We start from the raw sequence: 23,551 nt of genomic DNA, 5'->3' as shown, positions 1-23,551 counted from the left end.
AGCTGGTATCCAGGGCAGGTCCTGAACAGCTTCCCGGGCGTCAAGCTTCCTTTTTCCTGGGCCATGTCCGGGGTAGGCCTCGGAACTTCTGCAATCCTCCAAAAGCGTAACTCAACGAAATCTTCACCCTTGAGGGGCGTAGAAAACTCCAAAACGGGTCCCCGTTGATCAGATGTAGAAACGGTGGAGCTTGAGGCTCTATTTAACCGAAAAATTAGAAAAATCTGCTGAAAAAGTGCGAAAACGCAGCAAAAGCTTGAGAGCTACAGCACGAGGACTCCCAACACTTGAACGTGCGGTAAAAATCTGAGGATGGCTGCCAGAGGCGGGGAGGGCAGTCATTGGCTGGGGACAGTATGGCCCAGAGACCAGTGATTGGTTACTAAGAAAGACAGATCAGAAACGAAACTGATACTGATTTTTTCTATACCGAGGATTCCCGGCCTGACGACAGGGACTATTCATGAGCATGTGAATCCATGCCAGACCCCATGCTGGAGAAATAATGTGTACTTCAAGACTACCAAAAAATTATGGAAAAGACTACAAACAGTTAGACAACGCCAACAGGTATCTAACTGCCCAAGAGGATATAACAACAACGCAAATAAATGAATATCACAGAACTGTAATAACAAATCCATAGTTAGAATACACCTACAGGTATCTAACTGTTGTTAAAAATCGGCAGCAAGGCAACAAACATAACATCAGAAAGATGAAGGAAACACTCAAAGGAAACAAGCAAGTATAGTTAGTACCATAGCAAATAAAGTTTTTTTTTAATCCGACAGATTTATTTTTCCCAGACCCAAGGATTAGAAAAGCAAACACAGAAATTGAGCAGAATGCACAGTACACTGGTTTGTAAACTAAATATGAGGGTAAAAAAAAAAGGTAAATTGTCTATTATGCAATGTAGTAAGTTTTCATAAAATGCAAAGACTAACATACTTTTTTCTTTTATCACAGAAATTACTAATATGCTGCAGTGGCTGTAGGCTGGCCCTTGCATCTTGGTTGTGTAACCTACCACCAACGCCATACGACCAAGGTACAAAGAGTAGAGTTCCTACCCACAACCATCGCTGCATATCAAAACCATGATCCTTGTAAATTAACTACTTATAAGTTAACTTTTGGGACCATTGTCTGCAGCCATGCAGCCAAGACGCTAGTACGTGCACACAACTACCGCATTACACCACACCCATATTCACTTATAACCCCACGGCTTAGGACTCCAGTCTTTGGTGCATGGCCTTTGGGCATGCAGGCAAGACTCTGGGTCCTGGGCAGAAACACCACAGCATATCGGAACCATTGTGCCTTGTAATTTCACTACAAAGTTGGTTTTGGGAGCACGCCCTCCCCACAACCATCTTAATGATGTTGCATAGTACAAGTGTACCTATAGCAGTGATATGCTGCAGTAGGCCACAGGCTACAGACGCGAGTGTGAGGCCATAGATTTATCAATGTATGGGTATACAGTATATACAATCCATAGTTGCTTACAGCTGCAGTGCTCATTATTTTGTTCAAATACTCTACATCCTGGCCACTACTACCACACCATATGACATCCATTGGGGCATATAACTACACTACGTACAAATATGCTTTTGGGAGCATGGCCTTCGGCCATGCACTCATGACTGCAGACCCTCCCCACAGCCACCTGAGTGATGTTCAATACTAGGGGTGTCTCTGTAGCTGTGAAATGCTGTAATGGTTGTGGGCAGGGCCTAAAATATTAGGTGTATGTCCATACATTTCAATATACGGATGTGAAGTGGCTTATAACTAACATGGAAAGAAGTATCTTCTTGGCCATGCACCCTAGACTGTGCACACTCCCCACAACCATCTGATCAATAATGAATACTACAGGTGTACCCATTGCTGTGACACTGCGGTGGCTGTGGGCAGGGCCTACAGTCTTGGAAGTATGGCGTCCGGTCTACGGCCATGCACCCAACATTGTAGGCCCTGCCCACAATCATCGCAGCATATAACACCCATGGTTGCTTAAAAATCAGTAGCACACCCATAGAAGGAAACATTGTAAATGTAGCATGTACTGAATATGTACCCAAAACTCTGGGAGCTGGCAACACCTGCCAGATACATAATCGATTGCATGGGTGTGAAGTATAAATGTGATAAACTGCAGTGGTTGTGGGCAGTGTGTACATGCTTGGGTGTATGGCATACAGCCTGCAACCATGCACCAAAAGCATACATCTTGGCCACAACCACCGCACTAGATAAAACCCATGTTAGCTTGTAAGTGAAGAGGGTATAACTTTGTTGTTGGGTGCATGGGTCTCCCCACAACCACCTCAGTAATGTGTGGAAGTTGGGTTTTTTCTATAGGTGTGGTATCCTTCAGTGCTTCTGGCCAGAGGCTGCAGTCCTAGCTGTATGTCCATAGATATTACATGGTATGGGTGTGCAGCGGCTGGGACGTCCAGCGCTTACGACGGCCATGTATCCAAGACTCTAGGCCCTGGCCACAACCAGCGTAGCATGTCACACCCATGGCGGCGTACTAATGAATACAATACCCATAGGAAAAAGTAATGCAATTACGGCATGTTGTCAATTTCAATGTTCGCTAACACCACTCGTGTCCTTACAACAGTTACAAGTTCCCTGTGCACTGCACGGACTGAAATGCTACCCTTATTACACCCCTCATTCTCTGTGCGTACAAGGTGGCCATAGAAAATACATCGTGGTGAAGATGCGTTGGTATGGTAATTAACGCTGCTTGGGGTTTCATGGCTCCATGAGGCTGAAAAATGAAAATGCAGCCTCCCCATTTAGAGCCTGGTGTGAGGCACTTTCAGAAGGCATGCTCCCATAATCCCCAGCAAGAGCTAGTACAGCCATACCGAAGTCAGCGCCCTGCTGAGGAAATGTCCCGTAGCCGCTTTGATCGCTGCAACCTTCCCGCAGTGGGGAATACCATCTCTGCTTTTGTATCCCAAATAAGGCCCAATAAAGTCCAGGACTGTGTAGGCTGGAGCGATTACTTCTTGAGTTTGGAGAACCCCAGTTCCTACAGTGTATGCATTAGCCTGGCTGTTGTATTGACTTCCGCTGGCGATTCCGAGCAAACCAGTCAGTCGTCGAGGTAAGGATATTCAAGGTGGTCCTCTGACCCTATTCGTGCCGCCGCCATACTTGTGGTATAGGAAGGCGGAAGCCCTGGGATAGCCATAGAGTATCCAGGGGTCCATGAACCGTGTCCGCCACGACTGAAAGTGAAGGGCAAGCCTGCCCTGCACCGAAGAGCTGTGGATCTTGATGACCCGGTCACTGCTTCTTTCCCTTAGAGGCTGGTGCCTGGGAGGGGGACTGGAAGAAGCCCTTGTGAGATGTCTTCTGCTGTATTCTCCGGTGCAGAGAACTGGAAGCCCCTGAAACTACCAATGGTACAACCGCTGTCAGGTTGCACCTGTGGAAAGCTCAAAGCAGCCTGTTTTGCCAGTATAGCCAGTGATTTGGATCTTTGAGAGCGGTTCTTTTTCTTGTCCAACTCTTAATCGGTGGAAGAGTGGAAAAGGTCCCCTCATTCAAACGGGAGGTAGAGAATATGGTCCTGCATGTCCGGATTAAACCTAATGGCCTTGGGCTACACAATCCGCCTCATGTCTGTAGCCTCACAGATGGCCCTGTCTGCTGTATCGATATGAGCCACCAATGACTCCATCATGCGTTGTGCCACTATTTTGGATTCTGCTTGCCCAGCCTTGAAACAATTCTGTCTGTGAACCAGATGGTCTAGGAGGAATTCAGTTATCTCCCTCCATTTCTGATTTACTGTTGCGAGCATGGCATCTGCATTGGCTTGGAATAGAGTGGCGCTGGAATACACCTTTTTACCATAGGCCTCTGGGACCTTCTCCTTGCCTAAAAGGACCGAAGTGGAAGTCTGAGGTTTGGCGTATATTGACGCTGCCACAATGAGTGCGGCTGTGGTTGCACCGACAGGAGGAGAGTGTCGCCCTCTGCCTGCCTGTATTTTGCATTGAGCCGCTTTTTGGTTGGCTGCGTGGAATGGGGTTTTGTCCACCTCTTCTTCGCCAGGACCTCCTCTATCCTTTAATATCGGTATACCCGACCTGGTGGATGAGTGGATGGTCAGTACTTCGGCTAGGACCCTGGCCTCTGGCTGCTCCTTTTGCGGTTGAGGAATTCCCAGGTGGCCAATTAAATGGCCAGAAAAAGATGCCAATCTTTTTAGAGTGGTATCCAGAATTTTGGTCCCAGGACCTGTCATCTCATTCCGCTCCAGTTTAAATAAGAAATCTATAAGACTAGGGTAAACGTACAAATCTAGCCTTTTTGATGTAAGTGCCTGAACCAGATTATTGGCCATTTCATGATAAAGCGAGGGGCATACCTTTTAATTTTTTTAATCACTAGATTGCTTTCCTTCAGTCTATAAAAGCCTAGCAGACCGATTGATAACACATTTGCAGATTAATTTTGCAGCATGTGATTGTGCAGATTGTTGAGACGGTTGCTCAGATGGTTACACCAATTGCCAGGTGGGGTTCAGGAGCTTGTGTCTGGCTCACAAAGTGGCCTATAGGACTTGGCATTAGTTCTTTGTAAATCGATCTAAATCTCAGTGTCCCAGGCAAAAGCCTTGCTCCTTTTTAGAGCACATGGTGGAGGATGCTTTTGTTCAACTCTCTCACCCCTTCCCCATCTAGAGCTACAGGAGGACCATCTGAAATTCCATCATGTGGCAAACACCTGGCCTTTTTATGACCTAAATATGAATAGCTCGGCTCACTCCACTAGGTTAGTACTTTGGTCTCCCATACAAGGAACATACAAATAGTGCATGATGAATTATGGAGTAATGGCGAGGCAGAGTGAAAAGTGGGACTGCACATGGACAACAATTTAACATTTGTTTAAGGTATGGGGCTGCGGCTGGCAGTATTTGAATGAAAAATAAAACGCTATACCGATTAACCAAAATCATTGTAATACTAATTACAATAAAAAATAAAAAAAACTAAATTCTACTTAAATTACTGAACCCAAATATAATTACTACCAAAATGAACAAATACATTTATTGCAGATAGCTCGGAATAGGATACTCGCAGATAAAACCAAGTAGAAATACTCACTGGTAGCACCGTTGTTGCCTCCTGCCACAGAAAGCCTTTTGGAGCTCCGAGTCGAAGGCTTATAACCAGGTAGACTCATTAAAGCAGACTGTCCCACATTGTCCTCTGAAGAGGCAGATGAAAACTTTCCCAGTGACTCCTGCGAGTGGAGGCTGGTTAGTGAAGGGACAGAAGCAGCAGGTTGACGAGCCATCTTTTTAGAATTTTGATGGTTGAGGTTCTGGTGTGATTGAGTAGATCTCAAACTGTGGAAGGAGTTGTCAGCACTGTCCGTTTCCTGCTCCTCAGTTTTCTGAAAGGTATAAAATGTAAATGAGTTTTCAAAAGAAATAATTGTAAAAAAGGCAAAGGAAATTGGAAGTAAACAAAAAACAAACCAGCGAGATAATTGTGCATGTTTTTAAATTACACTATGGGTTGAGATAGTTGGAAAACAAAACCGTTTACATTTTTGTTTAAACTTTGAATTTTTAACCGTAATTGTTCTCAAAATTCATTTAAAAAAAAAAAACAACTGTGGAAGTGGGCAGAACCTACACATACTCCATCTGGGAATTCAGGACAAACTTACTTGCACTTAATAGGTAAAATCAGTTCCAGCATTCAAGGCACACAAGATTAACTGAACTCTGAAAACTTTTTGTCTTGCAGCATCAAAAGTACATACTCAGCAAGTATCGTTTACTCTTTCATGAATCCATCTTCAATAATATCCAAACATTTCTAAATATAGGGCAAGAAGAAAGCTGGGACAACTGACTAAATCGAACCGCAACAGTTGGCAATAATGTGCAAATGAACACAAAATCCTTTATTCACTTATATAATAATTCTAAGAAAATAAGTGTTGCAGAGGCCTGAGGAAAGGATGAATAGCTAAGAATTTCATCCAGTTCTTCAGAGGGGTTATAAATATTGTGATGAGGTCTGTGGTCCATGCAACTCCAATACTTAGTCTTTCAAGTCCATACTTTCACACAAGTCAAAATCGAGGATAGGATCAAATCACAGATTGCACAATAATCACTCCAAGTCTCGCAAGTGGTTTAAGCATTCTTTTTTTAAATTCTTATGGGCCCCACTCATCTGGTGTTCCGCCTCCTGCCTAACCCCTGGCATCCCTAACCCAGGGTTACTAAATGAAGATGGTTGAACCCTACTGGTCTAATTCCGCCTTGTACTAGGTGTGTAGACCCAAAGGCAGCTTCCATTAAGACTCCCTCGCGGACTTTCAAACTGTTCCTACTCTATCCAGGTGTTAGGCTTATACAGGATTTTGGGAATTGCGTCTTACACACATTTGGTTGCATTCAATCCTTCTACCAAGCTCACGGTTAGGAACATTTTCTTTTTACTGCTTTCCCCTCAAAGACATCGGTGCAACACACCCAGCTGTTGCTGTTATTTTTTTACAGTCTCGACTTTTGAAGACATCTCAAGCCTTTGTACTTCACTTGCATCGCTAAGCTCATCTGTTTTGGGGGCACTGATTAGTCCCTACGGCTATCAATGCAATAGAGCCTGGTTCTCCATTGTAGAAATCTTTGTATATTTTACACTGCACGCTTCACCTTATATTGAGGTTCAGAAGGCATAATCTATCTATCCCTAGAACATTTCTTTTTATTTGTGGTTACTTGCATGATGTGTCCAAGACAGGCTGGTGGCAGCGGATATTTTTATAATATGTTTCTTTTAATTGTCTTGTGCATTTTACCACTGAATGTCTTTTAGAGTACCATATCCCTTAAGAGTGTGGCAGGAGATTTCTGCCTGTTATTTGGCCATCTTGTATTTTGCCCTTTTTCCTCCAACCTTAGGGTTGAATTTGCCATACAAACTTAATTTGCTGGGTAAGCTCTTTCCCAACAGTTTGTGTGTCTAGAAGTGGGGGCTGACACCGTATGACCCCAGTCCACATACATACCAAATTGTGTCTGTAGCTGGGCAGATGTGGTGGCAAGAGGCTGCCCATTATTGGACAGCCCTGTCAGTTTGAATGGTGCAGATAATTTCCATTGGTGCACTTTGGGGCAACTCCAGCTTGAATTCTGGATAAAGGAAGGTCTTTTGCAAGCATTCATCACTGGAGCAAAGACCCCCTATGAAGAGGAGCATCCAGCCGAAGATACGGAATTCGTTGCAGCTTACCAGCATGGTCTTCTTCAATCATCCGGGTGAAGTCCTGGCTCCTTTGTAGACTTTCAGAAGGCCTTTACTGATGCTTCGACCCCTGGACTGGTGGGAACAACCCTGCTTGAGGATCCTGCCCTTAGAAGCATTTTGGAGGTGTCCTCTATCCTGTGGGCTGACCAGTTTCCTCATGGACTAACTGGCTGCTTTGGACACCACTCCATGTTTGGACTTTGAACTCTGCAGACCCTGGACTTGTGCAACAAATGACCCACCCTGAAGTTGCATCTCTCCAGCAGGAAGAGGCCAGGCAGGACCAGCTGCTTTTTATCCCCCCCTGTCTTGAGGGTCGTCATCTATCATTTTCTTCAAATGCCAATTGCATCTCTGTCTGCATTGCGTTCTGGGAGGGTCCTCTGAGGTAGTCAACAACGTGGTGGTCCTTTCTTCATCTAACCAGAAATGTCCAGCTGTCCAGTCCCAAGAACATTCTCACCAGAGCGTGGAACCACTGACTAGCAGGGCCTAAAATCCTCATGCCGAATGTGATCTCTGCAACTGAGACCCCTAGAACTCCTTTAATGAAACCAAGACAACACCAGGGCCCGTCAATTTCAGGAGCTGCTGACGTGGTCCCAGAGTTAATTGTAGCCCCCCAAGTTAATCAGAGTACAGGTGAGGGGGAGTGAGTAGACCTACCAGTTCCAACACCTCACCTCCACCTCCCCCCGCATCCACAGAGTTTAATAGGCATACCGTTCTTGACCTACCTCTCCCTTTCCAGACCGTGATTGGTGAAGTTCTGGTCAAGGATGCTCCTCCGGACTTGCCCTCCTTAAGGTGGTTGGATTGGGAGAGGGTCTGCTAAGAACTTCACTTCAATTGTTTCATCACTTAAATAATGCCTGTTGGCTTTGCAAACTCTTGTTCAGACTGGCTCCTAGCCTTCAAGCTGTTACTCTAAGGGCACTAGGCCCCCTTTGCTCTAAACAGGGAAGGCATTTTTAAGGTTGAGTACCTTATTTTATTGGGCTGTGAATGGTATTACTACATATTGGTTCTCTAATTTGGTTCTTACCTTCTTTATTCATTTGCCTTGATTGTTTAACTGATTAAGTAAAATGTTTGTGCTCGAGTCAAAACATCCCAAAAGTGAACATGTATAGAATAGAAGTGTACGTTTAGTGTAATACTTACCTGGGTTTTTCCATTGCTAATCCACTCCGCCACACTAGTATTACTGTTACTCCATCCTCCCTACAACTAGGACGGCTCCATTCAACTAGGACTGCTCCCTCCTCCAAACTACTACTCCTCCCTCCAATTCACCCACCCGCCTTTCACCCAATAAGATATGGGGAACACTCCCTCCCTACTCTGACCCCACCTAACCACACTTGCAACCCTACTACACACTCACGCTGCAATACCACTTCTACTCCTTCATCTACCTCACCTTCTCCAGAAATCACCGCCATACCGGCTGCTCCTTCCTCCTCCCTGCTGGTATCTTGGTCATCCACCTCATCATCCACCCGCCCTTCCTGCTGCCTCCGTACATCTACTTCCCTCTCCTGGCACTGGTTCTCTGTCCCTGGCCAATCTGTCCCAGTCTTCTCCACATGGGGTATGTTGAAGAAAACATTCACAAGAAGTGGCCTAAGCCCTGCCCATATTTTCTGCAATGGTCCACAACAGAACAATGCCAACCAGGGAAGAAAACAGTTTCAGGTGTCCCCAAGGAAAGTTTCATTGAGGTGGGTTTGGGGGTCCCAGCCTTAGTCCCTGGTGCTCTAGGAAGCTTGCTATCCATCGCGCATACCTGCCTTAGTTCCTTGGAAGCACTGCACTGTCCTGTCTGCCGTGTCCATGCTTTCCCCTTTCTCCCCGCTGTGGAACACTGAACCCTGTTTCACAGGGTTGCATGGGTACCATAGCTTCCCTCGGTCTCTGCTGGTTCTCTCCCCCACACTGCTGATAACTGGATACTGGGGCACAAGTTGCTGGTGGTCGGGAATTACTGATGTACATCGCTGGACACTGAATCGCATTCGGATTCTTGTTTGTTTCTCGCTCAGATGTGTTAGCAAAAAAAAAACAAAAAAAAAAAAGGAGAAACCCTTAAAACGCATCTTGTACTGAAGGAATTGGTTGAGGCAGATGTGTACTGCTAAAATAAATGCTGGCACGCAGGTCAGGGCGTATGGGTCCCGATATTGGGGCCCTCACCTGCAAACTTCTACCTCGGGGTTAAGACTGGCTCTGGGATTTTGCCCTCGTAGGCCTTCCACCTCTGACTGCGAGTGGCTTCCATCCCCTTTTGACAAGACTAGGGTTACTGGCCGTGGCACAAAAGTAAAAAATTAAAAACCAACAAAGTGTCCATATCTCATGGACACTCCCGTCCCACGCACACCTCTATTTACTGAAACATATTTTCAGTCAAAAATTTAGTACATTGTAATGATGTTAAAGTTCTTCCACACCAAAAATGTGTCCAAAATCTTACTGTCTTTCATCAATAATTTACTAAGAATATTCAGCTGACTACTTCCGTCCGTTTCAACTATAGTATAAATTTAACAGAACAGTAAAGTAAGACAGTTTTCTACAGAATCTTGAACATATATCATTTTATTCAAAACACTATCAAAAGAAGTTTTACAAAAATAGTAGAGCTCAACGCATTTCAAGAATAAGTTCTCTTCCTCAGGAGCAAGATATAACTTCATCTTGAGTGTTCATATTGCAAACACATTTCTATAAAATAAATATCAAACATGCAGATGTTAGACTGGCCCTCCGTCATATGGTTATTACGACCCAGTATCTACTGTCAGGGAAAATTATGATGTGTCTTAATACTTCACCTAGAGTCACTTGGCTTAGAAATTCGGTGATGAGATTCTGTAGTGCTTATGTGGGGGATTTCCTGTAGATAATATATTAATACTATGTTAGTGGCGTTAAGGATCCATAATGATTGAGTTGTCTATCTTCAAGTGGACCCATTACCTGATGGGTGTTTTCAGATGCCAACAGGTGACTTTAAGTGGTGTCCCTTCTCCAGGAAATCATCCGCACCAACTAGATGACAGGACGTCTTTGGTCGTGTTACATGAGTGCGACCTATAAGTGGATGCTCAATATTAAAGTCTCATGGTGATTAAATCATAATAAATGTATCACCGTTTGGTATACACAGTCAGTACTCACCAGCATGATGTGAAAGTATTCTAGTTTCTGTACAAATGGCCTGGGAGTGACCCTCCATTTATTGAAAGACTCCAGTCCCTGGAAAGAGACATAAACGCAATGTTTCGTGGGATTACCAACATACCCTGTCATTTAAGCTAATAGTAAACACTAATAGTAAAAATATAGTGGATTGCATATTTATTCAGTGGGACTCGCGTCTTTCAAGTAGAGGGCGACTCCCAGTCCACTTCTATAGAAACTAGGAACACTCACCACATCGCGTTGGTGAGTCTGAACATATACTGAATAAAATATGCAATCCACAATATTTTTACAATTAGGGTTTACCATGGAGTACCTTCTCTCTGGTCTTGGATCACAGTCCGTTTGTTGGCACGTTCCTCCTTGCAGTCTCTCGTCCCTCTATGGTGACCCAGCCTTCCGACGAAGGGCCGGACACCCTGCGGATCTGTATGGGCAGTGGTATCATGATGGTTTTAGGACTGGCTGTCCACCACAGGCTCTCTGTGGTCTCACCACCTTCCTCCAGGCTCCTGCCCGTCCGCTTTTTCATTCTGAGGTTGCGCTGTGGCTCTGGCGTCCCAGTCTGTAGTATAGGACAAGTTTCAAACTTGCAGGTTCCCTGGCTTGTGCTCACTCCACCTCATCCAGGTGATCTAAAGAGCGAGACCTTCCCTTCCCTGCATATGCGCTCCTCGCTCTCCTTGTCAAGTGCACATTATTCAACGTACTCGAAGTGGATTGGATATTTTGATTTAAAAAGACATGTTCTTTTTTTGTTAAGATAACAGCATCTGTTAGGCGTTTCTTCATTCCCAGTCATTGTATTTAAATGTTTCTGGTAATTTAGAGAATCCCATGTAGGCCGCAGTGTGCACAGCTTTAAAGAGTTCCTCTTGGGAATGGAAGTCCTTGCCCCGAAAGGGGAAGTCGCTCCAAGTGTAGTCCCACCTGCCTCCATCCCTAGGGAGGGTGCTGTGGAATTGGCTCACCTCCCTAGCCTCACAGGGGGCTACACCCTGGGAAAAAAGGACAAATTCCCTTGATTTGTCACAATAGGTACCAACGCTATGGCGCCCTGCTCCAGAAAAGTGGGAACCTCTTACAGGAGCAGTGGATATGGCGCAGGTGGTCTGTCCAGATGGGGGCAATACAGAGGGAGCTTTACAAAAACGGGAGGCAGTAACCTTGGGAAGCTACCTGAAGTGACAAAGCATCTGAAATAAAGGCACTCCATTCTGGAGAATGGTGTAACCGACACCCCCCTACTAGTGCAGTGTGGCATAAGTCCTCACAGAGGTTTTGTGGCAGAGAATGGTGCCTTATCGCCGCAACTAAGGACTTTGCCGCAGAATTGGAAGCATGACATTTTAAGGCTGTCATCTGCCTTTTGTCCAAAGAGATGTGAGCCATTAAAGGGCATGTCAAGCAACTTCACTTGGATGTCCAGGGCAAATCCTGACATTCGGAGCAAGGCAAATCTCTGCACAACAGAACTCGCCGCCATAGATCTCCCAACACAATCGGAAGTGTGGAGTCCCGACTTCAGGGATTGGTGCATTGCTTCCTTTCCACCCTCCACTATGTTGAGGAAAACTTTCCTCATCAGGGATGTGCTCAGCTGCCTCAGCTATCACGGACCAAAATGTATGTGTGTATTTCGACAGTACACATGAAACATTAACCGCTTTAAGTGCCATACTGCCAGAGGCAAAAACTTTTCTTATGCAAAAGCATTGTAACACTTGTCATCCCAGTCAGGGGATGAAGATGGATAGCCTGCTTAGGAACCACAGTCGCAGCCTATACTACAAGACTATTATATGATGGATGTCTAGTTAGGAATTCCGGATCAGATAAGCTGTCTATACTTGGCAAAATCCATAGCGCCATGAGGGGATTACTTTTACGGAATTATGTAATGGAAGGACAGGCTCAACAGTTGTGCCCTTGTGTAAATTATCAATCAACTCACATTGTTATGTCACCAAGTGGGGGGCCTCAACCTCAGGCATCCACCACTTTGATCGCTATTCTCCTATACGGCACATTTGTATGGGCTCTAGGATGACCCTGTGGAAATTCCACCTCAGAGTTGTGCAAGCCACTTGCGTCATGCAGGGCTAAGGCCAAGCTCAAGTCAGACAGACTTTTCCTCACCCAGAAACTCTTCAGGGTGTCGAGGAAGGCCAGGAGTTCACACCCGAAGAGATCCAGGTTGTCATCCTCATCAGAAATTAACTAAAATGAGGATATCAAATCCCTAGTAGATTTTGGAATCAATCTACTAGAGGGACCCTCGACTGTCTTTGATGGATTTTACCTTGATGTTGAAGACCCTGGAGTGTCACAAATTGCATCAGTCACGGATTGTGTGGACAGTCGGATCGTTGATGTCACCATTCTCTGGGTCTAAATCGCACAAGGTGGTTGGTGAGTCACATCCCTGCTGGCCTGGTCGGGCGCGGCTGACTCGATGGTCTACCCTGAGGAAGAGAGAACAGGTGGACCCACGTTATCAGACCTGCATCTTTTTTTGCAAAGTCTTCCCACTTCTCTGAAAAGTCAGACTTAGGCGGGAACCGTACCAGTCTCTGTGGTGATGAGTTTGCTGACTAATGCTTTCTCCTCTTTTTCGGCAAGGAAGACGGCAGTTGCTCCTGGAGTAGGATCTCAAAGTGTTTCTTCAACGTTTCTCTCCTTCTCAGGTGATTTATCAGCCGCGCAGCTCTTTCTCGGGTCGGATCTTCGATGGTGCCGAACTTGGAGACTTCAATGATGCGCGTCCTATGGCCAATTTGGAGGTTCTCTCCATTAAGGCCTTTGGTCTCATAACCTGACACGAGCTGCAATCCCCCCACGACCTGGTCAGTACAGAGGTACCACAGAAACAGAGGATCAATAAGTGAAATTAATACTCTGCAATCACAGCACATTTTGAAACTAGAGGATTTAGGAGTAGACATGATGGCAGTACTAAAATTTGATCACATTTTCCAATCAGAGTTTTTCTATAGCACCACTAATCTGTAGGCCTCAGGGTGCTTACAAAGAGAGAGAGACAAAAGGAGAAAAAGAAGCAGGAAACACCCCAGAAACAAGCCGAGAACTAGAGAGAAAAGGGATTATGAAACAAGAATTGTTTGGGGTGTTGAGTGATTATTAGGATCAATCAACCATGTCCTGCATCAAAAGGGAACGTTTTGAAGTGCTTCTTGAAGAGGGCAGTTCAGTCGCTATCAAGATTTTTAGGAAGGGCATTCCATGAAGGAGTCCAGGAGTTGAAGCTAACTCCACCAAATTTCTTAAGGATAGAGCGTGGTTGTGTTAGGTTGACAGTGTCATTGGAGCGCAGGTTCATTCAACTGACTTGAGTCTGGTAATCAGGTAGGATGGGGCTTCACCGGGGAGGCACTTGAACACTGCGACTCAGCCCTTGTATTGTAATCTGTGTTGGATGGGCAGCCACTTTGCACTTAAGATCACAAGCAGCACATACAGCTCCATTCTGGATTACTTGCAGTTTTATTTAGTAGTAGTCTGTGAGGTGCCTATTAATAGGCTGTTGCAGTAATCTAGTTTTCAGTTTATGATGGCAGCTGCTATCATTGCAAGATTTGCGTCAGACAGAAAAGGGTGTATATACCAGAGTAGCTGTGTGTAGTAACAGGAGGACTTAAGGTAACTAACCTGCCGATTAAAGGATAGTTGGGGATCAAAGAAATTTCCCAGAGTCTGAACTTATTTGGAGACAGGAATGACGTGTTGGGCAATGGTACATTTGTCATATTTAGAGTCAAGCTTTTTCAGTTTTTGTTGGGTGCCCAAGATAAGAAGCTCAGTCTTAGAATTTAGTGCTAATGAGTTCAAGGCCATCCACTTTTGAATCTCGGTGAAGATGTTGATGCGCTCAGAGTCATCGATGCATACACCAGATAGCCGCAGAACAATCTGTGTTGTCGGCGTAGTTTGCGAAATAGACACCCATTGTGGACAAGAGGTCACACAAGAGTCTTGCGTAGACGTTGAATAGCAGTGGCGACAAGCATGAACCCTGTGGCACACCACACATAAAACAGCTGTTGGAATAAGCATTATCCTTAGTGCCGTTCATACTTCTTGGGCCTAAATATAATCTGAACCATGCTGTGGCCGAGGGGGTGCATCTGTCCACAATCAGTCTATCCGGCAAAAGTCGATCGATGAGATCAAAGTCGGCAGATAGATCTAAAAGCAGAAGCAGTGCTGTATTACCCTCATCAATAAGGCCTGCAATGTGGGATTTCAAATCTAGAAGAGCCGTCTCGGTCCCATAATTGGGACAAAAAACCAGATTGCTGGAGAGCTAAAATGTCACGATTTTCCACAAATGCCTGGAACTGCATATATGCTATTTTCATGATTTTAAGAACGAAAGGGACATATGTTAAGAGTCGATAGTTACCAGCTTTTGCCTGATCCAACATGTCTTTTTTCAATAGATGCGTGACCCAGGCCTCCTTTCGTTTCCGGTACGTAGGCCTCTAGGAAGGAGCGGGTTATGAATCTGAATACCCATGGGGCTAAAATAGAAATAAACTCTTTAAACAACGATGCAGGGAATGTGTCACCTTTACAAGAGGTGGGTTTGAGTTTATGAACTACCTCAATGACCTCTATGGATACTGTTTTAAAGGTGAAAGATGCAAGATCAGAGGCAGGTGTTTCAGCCACGCTAGTGATAAGGTCAACCGAGGCAGGCAGTAACTTGGTTGTGTATGTTCTCCTGATGTTTGCGTGTTTCATTTGCAACGCTATCATGGATGCGCCGACACCAAGAGTTGTCAGCAGGTGTAGAGGAGATAGTGTTGCTTCCTTTCAACGCCTGCAGAATTGAAGAGAGCTCCTTTGGTCGAGATTTAGCTTCTAGGATCCGGGAATTCAGACAGGTTTCTTTGGCCTTGAAGATTAGGGATTTCACGGTTTTGTCAGCCTGTTTATAGGCACTATAAGTCTGTGGGGTGTTTTCGCCAGGCACGTTTGGGTTTGCGCTTCTGAGCTCTAGCCTCAATAACCTCAGGCGTGAAGGGAACGTTGAAGGTGGTAGTTTTGTCTTCTTTTTTCTTATGTAGAAGTTTGAGTAACCAGTACCTCAAAAGCCTGGTCCACAGCTAGTCTAACACCGGAGATGGAATCTTCAAGAGGAGAGAGAGAGAGAGGGGGTAACAGAGGAGAAACCAGAACATGAAAGGCTTCATGTGTGACTTTCCGGAGATTGCGAGAAAGGCGGAGTGGAGGAGACAGCTGGGTACAAGTTGGTGCAGTCTTGTTCTCAATTCCAAAGAAGACAAAGTGATGGTCTGACCAAATACAATTCTCAACCATCGTATGCGTGATAGTTAGGTTGTTAGATAAAACCCAGTCCAGGGTATTGCTCCCCCCCGGCCCCCCTACCCCCCCGTGTGGGTAGGGGCCATGACATGGTGGAGAAAGCCTAGGGCATGAATAGACTCAATTAGTGATAAGGCCTCACCGTCCGTAGGGTCATTTGCCCAGAGATTAAAATCCCCCAGGATAATGGTGGCAGAGTGTTGTTAGCAATTGTTCCTCAAACAGAAGACTCAGCGTAGGTGACCTATATAAGGAACAAGTTACTTACCTGTAACTGTTGTTCTTCAGCATGGGTCTGACATGGATTCACATGCTCATGAATATTCCCAGTCAGGCTGGGAATAATCGGTAAAGAAAAAAATCAGTTTCAGTTTCGTTTCTGAACTGTCTTTCTACTAGTAACCAATCACTGGTTACTGGGTAATACTGCCCCCAGCCAATGACTGCCCTCTACCCAAGCCCCTCCTCTGGTAGTCATCTTCAGATTTGGTAGCACGGAAAGTGGCAGTAGGACCAAGTGAAGAGCCGCAGAGGGGTAGGAGGGAGGGTTTGTATGTGAATCCATGCCAGACCCATGCTGGAGAACAACAGTTACAGGTAAGTAACTTGTTCCTTCTCCAGCATGGGGTCTGGCATGGATTCACATGCTCGTGAATAAGAATACATAGCAGTACACACATGCACAACCACGGAGGTGGCAAGGCTCAACATTAAGCATTTCATCAACTCAACATTTAAGCATCTCTTACCTCCTCACCAGGCCCACTATCAGGTGAACAGGATGCGCAGCACTGCCTGGCCGACTCTGGACTCCTCCCTGGAATCCCGGTTCATGCAGTAGAAGCTCATGAAAGTGTGCATCGACCTCCACGTAACAGACCTGCAGATGTCCAGCAGGGGCACACCAGATAGGAACACCGTGGTAGCAGCAATCGCTCTGATCGAACGGCCTCTCGGACGGCCGGGCAACGGTCGGTTTGCCAACCGGTGACAGTGCATGATGCAGCCGGAGAGCCATCTGGAAATGAAAGCCTTCAAGAGGGCCTTCCCTTGGTTCACAGGTCCAAAGTTCACAAACCGCTGTGATGTCTTCCGAAAACTCTGTGCAGTCCATGTACAACTTCAGCGCTCTAGTTACATCCAGCGAGTGCAAAGTCCTCTCGGCCGGGTACAAAGGCGACGGGAAGAAAACAGGTAACACCAAGGGCTTGTTGAGATGGAAGTCCGACGGCACCTTGGGCATGAAGGAGGGGTGCGTCCTCAGCACCACCCTCGTCTCGTGGAAAGTCAGGTATGGAGGTTTACAGGAGAGGGCCTGGATCTATCCCACTCGTCGTGCGTAGGTGATGGCCACAAGAAACGCAGTTTTCCACGAGACGAACTTAAACGGTGCCAAATGCAGAGGCTCGAATGGCGGCTCCATGAGCCTGCTCAGCACCACGTTGAGCTCCCACGCCGGGGCTGGAGCCTTCACCGGCGGGAATGATCGGAGCAATCCTTTCATAAACTCCTTCACCAGACCATTGGACCAGAGATCGTCCTGGAGTTCTGGTGTAGCGGGAGATCGCCGCTAGATGCATCTTGATGGAGGCGTGGGCTAGCCCCGCCTTGGCCAGCGACAGTAGGTACGGCAGCACGTGGGGGGCCGTAATCCGCAGAGGGTTAATCTTCTGTGCACAGCACCAGTCAGAGCACCTCTGCCACCTATGTCCATAGCACTTGAGAGTCAAGGGCACCCTGGCCTTTGCAAGCACCTCCTTGCAGTCCGCCAGGATATCGTACCTTCCAAGCTCTAGTGCTGCAGGAGCCAGGCCTGCAAGTTCAGCGACCCAGGGTCGTGGTGGAGGATGGCGCCTCCGTCTCTGGCGAGGAGATCCGCGTCCGTCTGCAGTTTGACTGGGGGGGGGGGGGGGGGGGGGGGGGGGGGGGGGAAACGCAGATATTTCCAGAAGGTCCGGGAACCAGATCTGTCTCGGCCACGCCGGTGCAATGAGGATCATCCTGCACCGGGACCGTCTGAGTTGGTTGATGAGTCACAGCAGCAACGGTGGGAACGCATACAGGAACAGGTCGTCCCAGGGGAATGAGAAGGCATCGCCCATGCTCCCCAGCTGGGGAAAACTGCTGGCGAACCTCCGACACTTGGTGTTCGTCGCCGTCGCAAATAGATCGATCTGGGGATTGCCCCATCGTTGGAACAGCAGATCCACTTGATCCCGTCTTAGTTCCCACTCGTGGCACAAGCGCAGCTCCCTGCTGAGTGAGTAGGTGATGGTGTTCTTTATTCCTGCCAGGTGGAAGGGTACCAGAAACATCCTTTGGGCAACGGCCCAGTGCCACAGATCCTGCGCCTCCTTGGATAGGGCTGTGGATCTGGTACCTCCCTGCTTCTGGATGTAGAACATTGTGGTGGTGTTGCCGGTGAAGATCCTCACCACCTTGCCCTTGAGGAACGGAAGGCATGACCTGAGGGCCCAGAACACGGGCCGGAGCTCCAGTACGTTGATATGGAGCGACCTCCCCTCCGGGAGCCAAAGGCCTCTTGCGTGGAGATCTCTGGTGTGTGCTCCCCATCCCTACTGGGAGGCGTCCTTCGTCACCGTCTCCTGATGTGCCAGGATCTGAAAGTCCATACCCGCCGCCAGATGCGAGCGGGTGCCCCACCACTGGATCGCTTTGGGGGAAGGGTCTTGTTGAGCGAGATCCTGTCTTCAAAGTTGCCTGCCGCTTGCATCCAACGGGCGTCGAGGAACTCTTGCAGTGGCTGCATCCGCAGTCTGCACAGGCGCACTAGGAAGATGCACGAGGACATCATACCGAGAAGGGACTTGATGGACCTCACCCTGGCCACGTCCATGGTCAACAGCCGCTGCACCTTTCCCATGATGGCCTTCGTCCTTTCCTCCGACGGGGAGGCCAATCGCGCTGCTGCATCACTTGCGATGGAACCAGGTGGCATTTGGCAAAGTTGATGGAGAATCCCAGGTCCGTGAGCAGCTGGACGGTCTTTGCTGTGTGCCCGACGGCGAGATCTCTTGTCTTTGCTCGGATGAGTCAATCGTCCAGGTAGGGGTAGACGTGGACCCCCTGCAGGCGCAGCCACGCCTGGGCGCCGACTACAGTCCGAAGGGAAGGGCCTTGAGTTGGTAGTGCCGCCCCTGGACTACGAATCTGAGAAACATTCGGTGTCCTTTTAGAATGGGGATGTGAAAGTAGGCATCCTTCAAGTCCAGCGACGATAGGAAGTCGCCTTCCTCCAGCTGTCCCAGCACATGCTGGAGGGTGACCATCCGGATGTTCTGGGCCTTGATGTACTTGTTTAAACGACGAAGGTCCAGGATCGGTCGCCAACCGCTGGTCTTCTTTCTTACGAGGAAGTATCGAGAGTATACTTCTGAGCCTCATTGGGACGAGCTTGATGGCTCCTTTCTTCAGCATCGCCCTTACTTCCAGCAGCAGTTGTGGGATGTGGTTTTCCTTCCTGGCCACGGGTGGAATGCGGGGGCACTTCTTTAAAAAAGAGAGTGTGCCCGCGGGCCAGGGCATCCAGCACCCATCGGTCGGTGGAGATGGACTCCCACACGCTGACTAACTTCGCCAGCCGGCCTCCCACCGGGGTGCTCAGGTGGGGGACTGACGCTACGGCCGGTTCAGTCCTGTTTGGCAGCGGCCTTGCCGCCGAGCTCCCCCTGACTTGCCGCGTCCTCCGTAGGCCTCCTGCAACGAGGAGCGGGCCGCCTGGCGGTACGTCAAGGAGCCATTGCCGAATCCTTTGGAGGCACCTTGCTTGCCTCCGGAGTTCCAAAAGGGCAACCGTTGTTGCTGCAAAACCCCCAAGGCCCAGGCCGTCTCCGTGTCGGCCTAGACAGCCTGCAGGGATTTGTCCACTGCCTTGCCAAACAGGTTATTCCAGTCGAAGGGCATGTCCAAAATTCTGGTTTGCACGTCCTGGCAGAAATCAGTCGCCTTGAGCCAACCACGCCGAAGACAAACACTGTTGCCCAACTGACGGAAACCGGTGTCCGCAAAGTCCGTGGCCACCGTTATGGCGTGGTCTGACGCCACCTCGCCTTCCTGCAGCATCTCCAGGGCCTACGCCCTCTTGTCGTCCGGGAGGAAGTCCAGCAGAGGAGCTATCTTAAACCAAAGCTCCCCGTCATAACGGGCCACTATCACTAGGGCGTTGCCCGCTTTCATCGTTGTCGCCGCCGAGATGACCCGTCGCCCCATGGCATCCAGTTTCTTTCCCTCGCGATCCGGGGGGAGGGAGGGAGGTTGAAGTTGAAGCTGTAGCCCCCGACCGCCTTTTTCTTGGCCACCACCGAGACGACCGAAACCGGGGTCGGCTGCGCCCTTAGGCACAGAGGGGCGGAATCCGGGACCCGGTACTTCTTCTCGTACCGGTCTCTCTTGGCAGGGGTTGTGGACGGGTTCTTCAAGAGCAGCAGCCCCTCGTCCCAGATGTCGTCCAGTAACGGGACCGAGAGGTTTGGCCTCACGCCTGTGATAGAGGAAACCTTCCTTCTTCTGTTCTTCGGGGCAAGCTCGAAGAGCTCGGATGCCCTAGCAATCATGGCGTGAAAGGAGCCAATTTCGTCGGACGGGGAGGACTGAGGGGGTGGTGATGGAAGGCCCATCCTGTCATCACCACCGTCTCTGTACCCGTGTCCTCCCTAGGATCAGGGGAAGGAGATGAAGGCTGTGAGGGCCGCGAAGGCTGGAGGGGTGGGGGGGGGATGAACTCTGCTCCGCTCGCTTGGAGGGCTCCCTGACGGGCCAGGCTCCGATGGATCGTCCGTTGGGGGGTAAGGGCAACCTCGTCCTCATCTCCGTACATAAGGCCTGGATGGCCATTAAGATGGCTCCCGAGTTGTCCGGTGGCTTCGGTACCGGCTGCGACGGGCACGACGGTTGGAGTGGAATCCTACGTCTCCACGGGATCCTTGTCGGCACCACCGTCACCCTCTTCCTCCGCCTCGTCGGGATCCCTCCCGTGGGACCGGACCTCCTCAAACTTCTTGTTGAGGATCTTCACGACTCCAGTCAGCTCCTCTTCAGAGGCTTTATCCGTGTCTCTGATGGCCACCACCCCACCCTCCTCCCCCATCTTTTTCCACCGGGGTTCTCACGGGGGTCTCATCAATGGGCTGAAAAGAGGATTCCCTCCGCGGTGGCAGGGAAACTGGACCCCGTGGTCACTTCCACTGGGGGAGCCTCCACAGGCGTTGCAAGGGCTGCCACGACTCCCTCGAGAGAGGCCTTAGCCGGGTGAATCAAGGCCTTTGCGACTTTTGGCGCGCTTGAGGCCTTCACCTGGGGGTGGAAGGGGGGCGGGGGGGTGGTCACTGCCTCGGTCCCCCCTCGGCTGCTTCACTCGGGATCGACCGGGGCTTCTCCAGAAGCTTACCCAGGTTCTCCGATTTTCTCTTCCTCGAGCTAGAGCGTTGGCTTGTGGTTGATGGCGTTGGTGAAAATGCGCCCTGCCTGGCAGCCGAGGAGCCCGAACGTTCGGCGCTCCCAGTGCCCGCGGACTCACAGTGCTTAGCCTTCCGTTGGGCCCCCGTCGCCGGAGCACCCTCAAAGGACTTAGAAGACCGCTCGGACCTCTTCTTCTCACCTACCGCTGGGCTCTTCCCTTCCAGCCAGTTGGTGAGGCGGATCCGCGATCCCTCATGGTCCGTTCCGACACGTTCTTGCAAAACGCACAGTCCTTCTCCATGTGCGTTTTGTTTTCGTCAAGGCAGTAGAGACATCTAGAATGCTCGTCCTCCTTGAACACATTCTGCAATCCACATCCAGGGCAGTTCCTGAACAGCTTGGATCCGGGCGTCAAGCTTCCTTTGTCCTGGGCCATGTCCACAGGGTAGGCCTCAAGGTCTTCTGGAATCCTCCAAGAAGAGTAACTCAACGAAAACGTCACCCTTGAGGGGCGTAGAAAATTCCGAAACGGGTCCCCGTTGATCGGAAGTAGAAACGGTGGAGCTTGAGGCTCGATTGACTGAAAAAATGAGATTAAACTCTTTGAAAAATAGCAAAACACAGTAAAAGCTCGAAGACTCCCAACACTTGAACGTGCGGTAAAAATCTGAAGATGGCTGCCAGAGGGGCTTAGTTAGAGGGCAGTCATTGGCTGGTGGCAGTATGACCCAGAGACCAGTGATTGGTTACTAGTAGCAAGACAGTTTAGAAACAAAACTGAAACTGATTTTTTCTTTACCGAGGATTGCCAGCCTGACGGGGAATATTCATGAGCATGTGAATCTATGCCAGACCCCATGCTGGAGAATAGTAATGTTTACAGTCGAGACGGGATCTGTACTGAGTTTTAGAAAAAGAGCCTTGCAATGATCCAAAGCGGGCGTGTTGGATACGTGGATTTTAATCGAGGATTTAAGAATCAGTACCACCCCACCTCCCCTTTTATCCAGCTGATTCAGGTGTGTGAGTAGCCGAGAAGAGTCGCTAGTTGTAGGGAATGGTGAGCAGCATCATGGACCGAAGTCTCGGTCAAGGCAAGGATGTCAAGTTCAGTCTGAAGGATAAAGTGTTTTTACCAGCGATTGCGTGTTTTAAAGCACGAAGTTCAGTGTGTACTTATTGGGGAGTGGGAGGGAAACATTAGTTTTTATCAGCATCAGGATTGGGGGATGAAAGTGGGTACGGTGGTAGGTTGATGCTTCATGTTGAGGTGCGTATCCTTGTCTGGTATGATAGGTGTAGGTGTTTCAAGAGCAACCGGTACAAGTGTGTGGTTGTTTGGCAACATGCTCTCCTCATTACATTCGTCCTTGGACGAAGTCAACAATCTTGCCCTATGGTTTCGCTGAATGATGGAAACCAAATTACAGCGAGATGCCATGAGAAATTCTAACTGAATATACACAAAAGGGGTGGCAAGATCAGAGGAAACACTCACCTAGCTACAAACCTAGAAATAACATTTGAAGAAAAGAACTGCGTCAGAGCATTTCTCTGAAGCAAAGTTCCTGAGTAGCGTGCTGGGTATGAGGGGAAAAAAGGAACCAAGGTACCCGGGGCACCAAGCGTGCTATTTGTACCTGCATCAACGTCACGTCTGGTCACGTCGATGACTCAATGCCCTTCGACATCAGTGCTTACGGCGCTCCCTGTTGGGAAACAGCTTCTGCGAGCTGCAAAGCAGGGGAATAAATATCTAAGACAAGGGATTTATGGGAGCACACAATCCATTAGAACTCTTTCCGAAAAGGCATTTGATGAAAGCGCAATCCTTGTTCAAGGAACTCACAGAGCACTACAGAAAAAAGACTAATACATATCCAGAGTTAAACAGAAAGGTAAACAAAAGTGAAAAGTAATTTCATGCAACTTTTTTTATTAAAGTGTCACATTAAAACATCACAAAAAGTGAAAAAAAGATTAATAAAAAGTTAAGAGTACTTGGGAAATAAGTTTTCAGACCTCAACAAATAATGAGAATTTGAGTGAAGAGGCCGTAAAAAAAAAAAAAGCATGGTAGGGTATTCCAAAATTAGCAACAGAATAAGCCTGGGTTTTGTGTTTGACTTTTTAACACATTGGGAATTATTAGAATTGGCTGGTCTTCACTATGTCAGAGGTGTGCCTGACCGAACAGTTGCAGTTGAGAAGCTAAATAACTGAACTGTTGCAAGATCTGCTAAATTAGATAT

At 48.2% G+C, this 23,551-nt stretch overlaps 1 protein-coding gene across 4 annotated transcripts in view; it reads right to left on the bottom strand.

The window, feature by feature from the left end:
• Positions 1-23,551, bottom strand: part of NUMA1 (nuclear mitotic apparatus protein 1) — a 1,289,555-nt gene that overhangs the window by 227,886 nt on the left and 1,038,118 nt on the right. For all 4 annotated transcript variants that reach the window (XM_069640302.1, XM_069640305.1, XM_069640304.1 and 1 more), the window contains exon 21: positions 5,160-5,451. In XM_069640302.1, coding sequence (XP_069496403.1) covers positions 5,160-5,451 — 292 coding nt within the window. The remainder of the gene's footprint in view (positions 1-5,159; positions 5,452-23,551) is intronic.

Source organism: Ambystoma mexicanum, chromosome 7q, assembly GCF_040938575.1.
Source record: "Ambystoma mexicanum isolate Mex_15411 chromosome 7q, UKY_AmexF1_1, whole genome shotgun sequence".
NCBI lineage: Eukaryota > Metazoa > Chordata > Amphibia > Caudata > Ambystomatidae > Ambystoma > Ambystoma mexicanum.
Note: the sequence above shows the minus strand (reverse complement) of the source record. Positions and strands in the feature narration are given on the sequence as shown.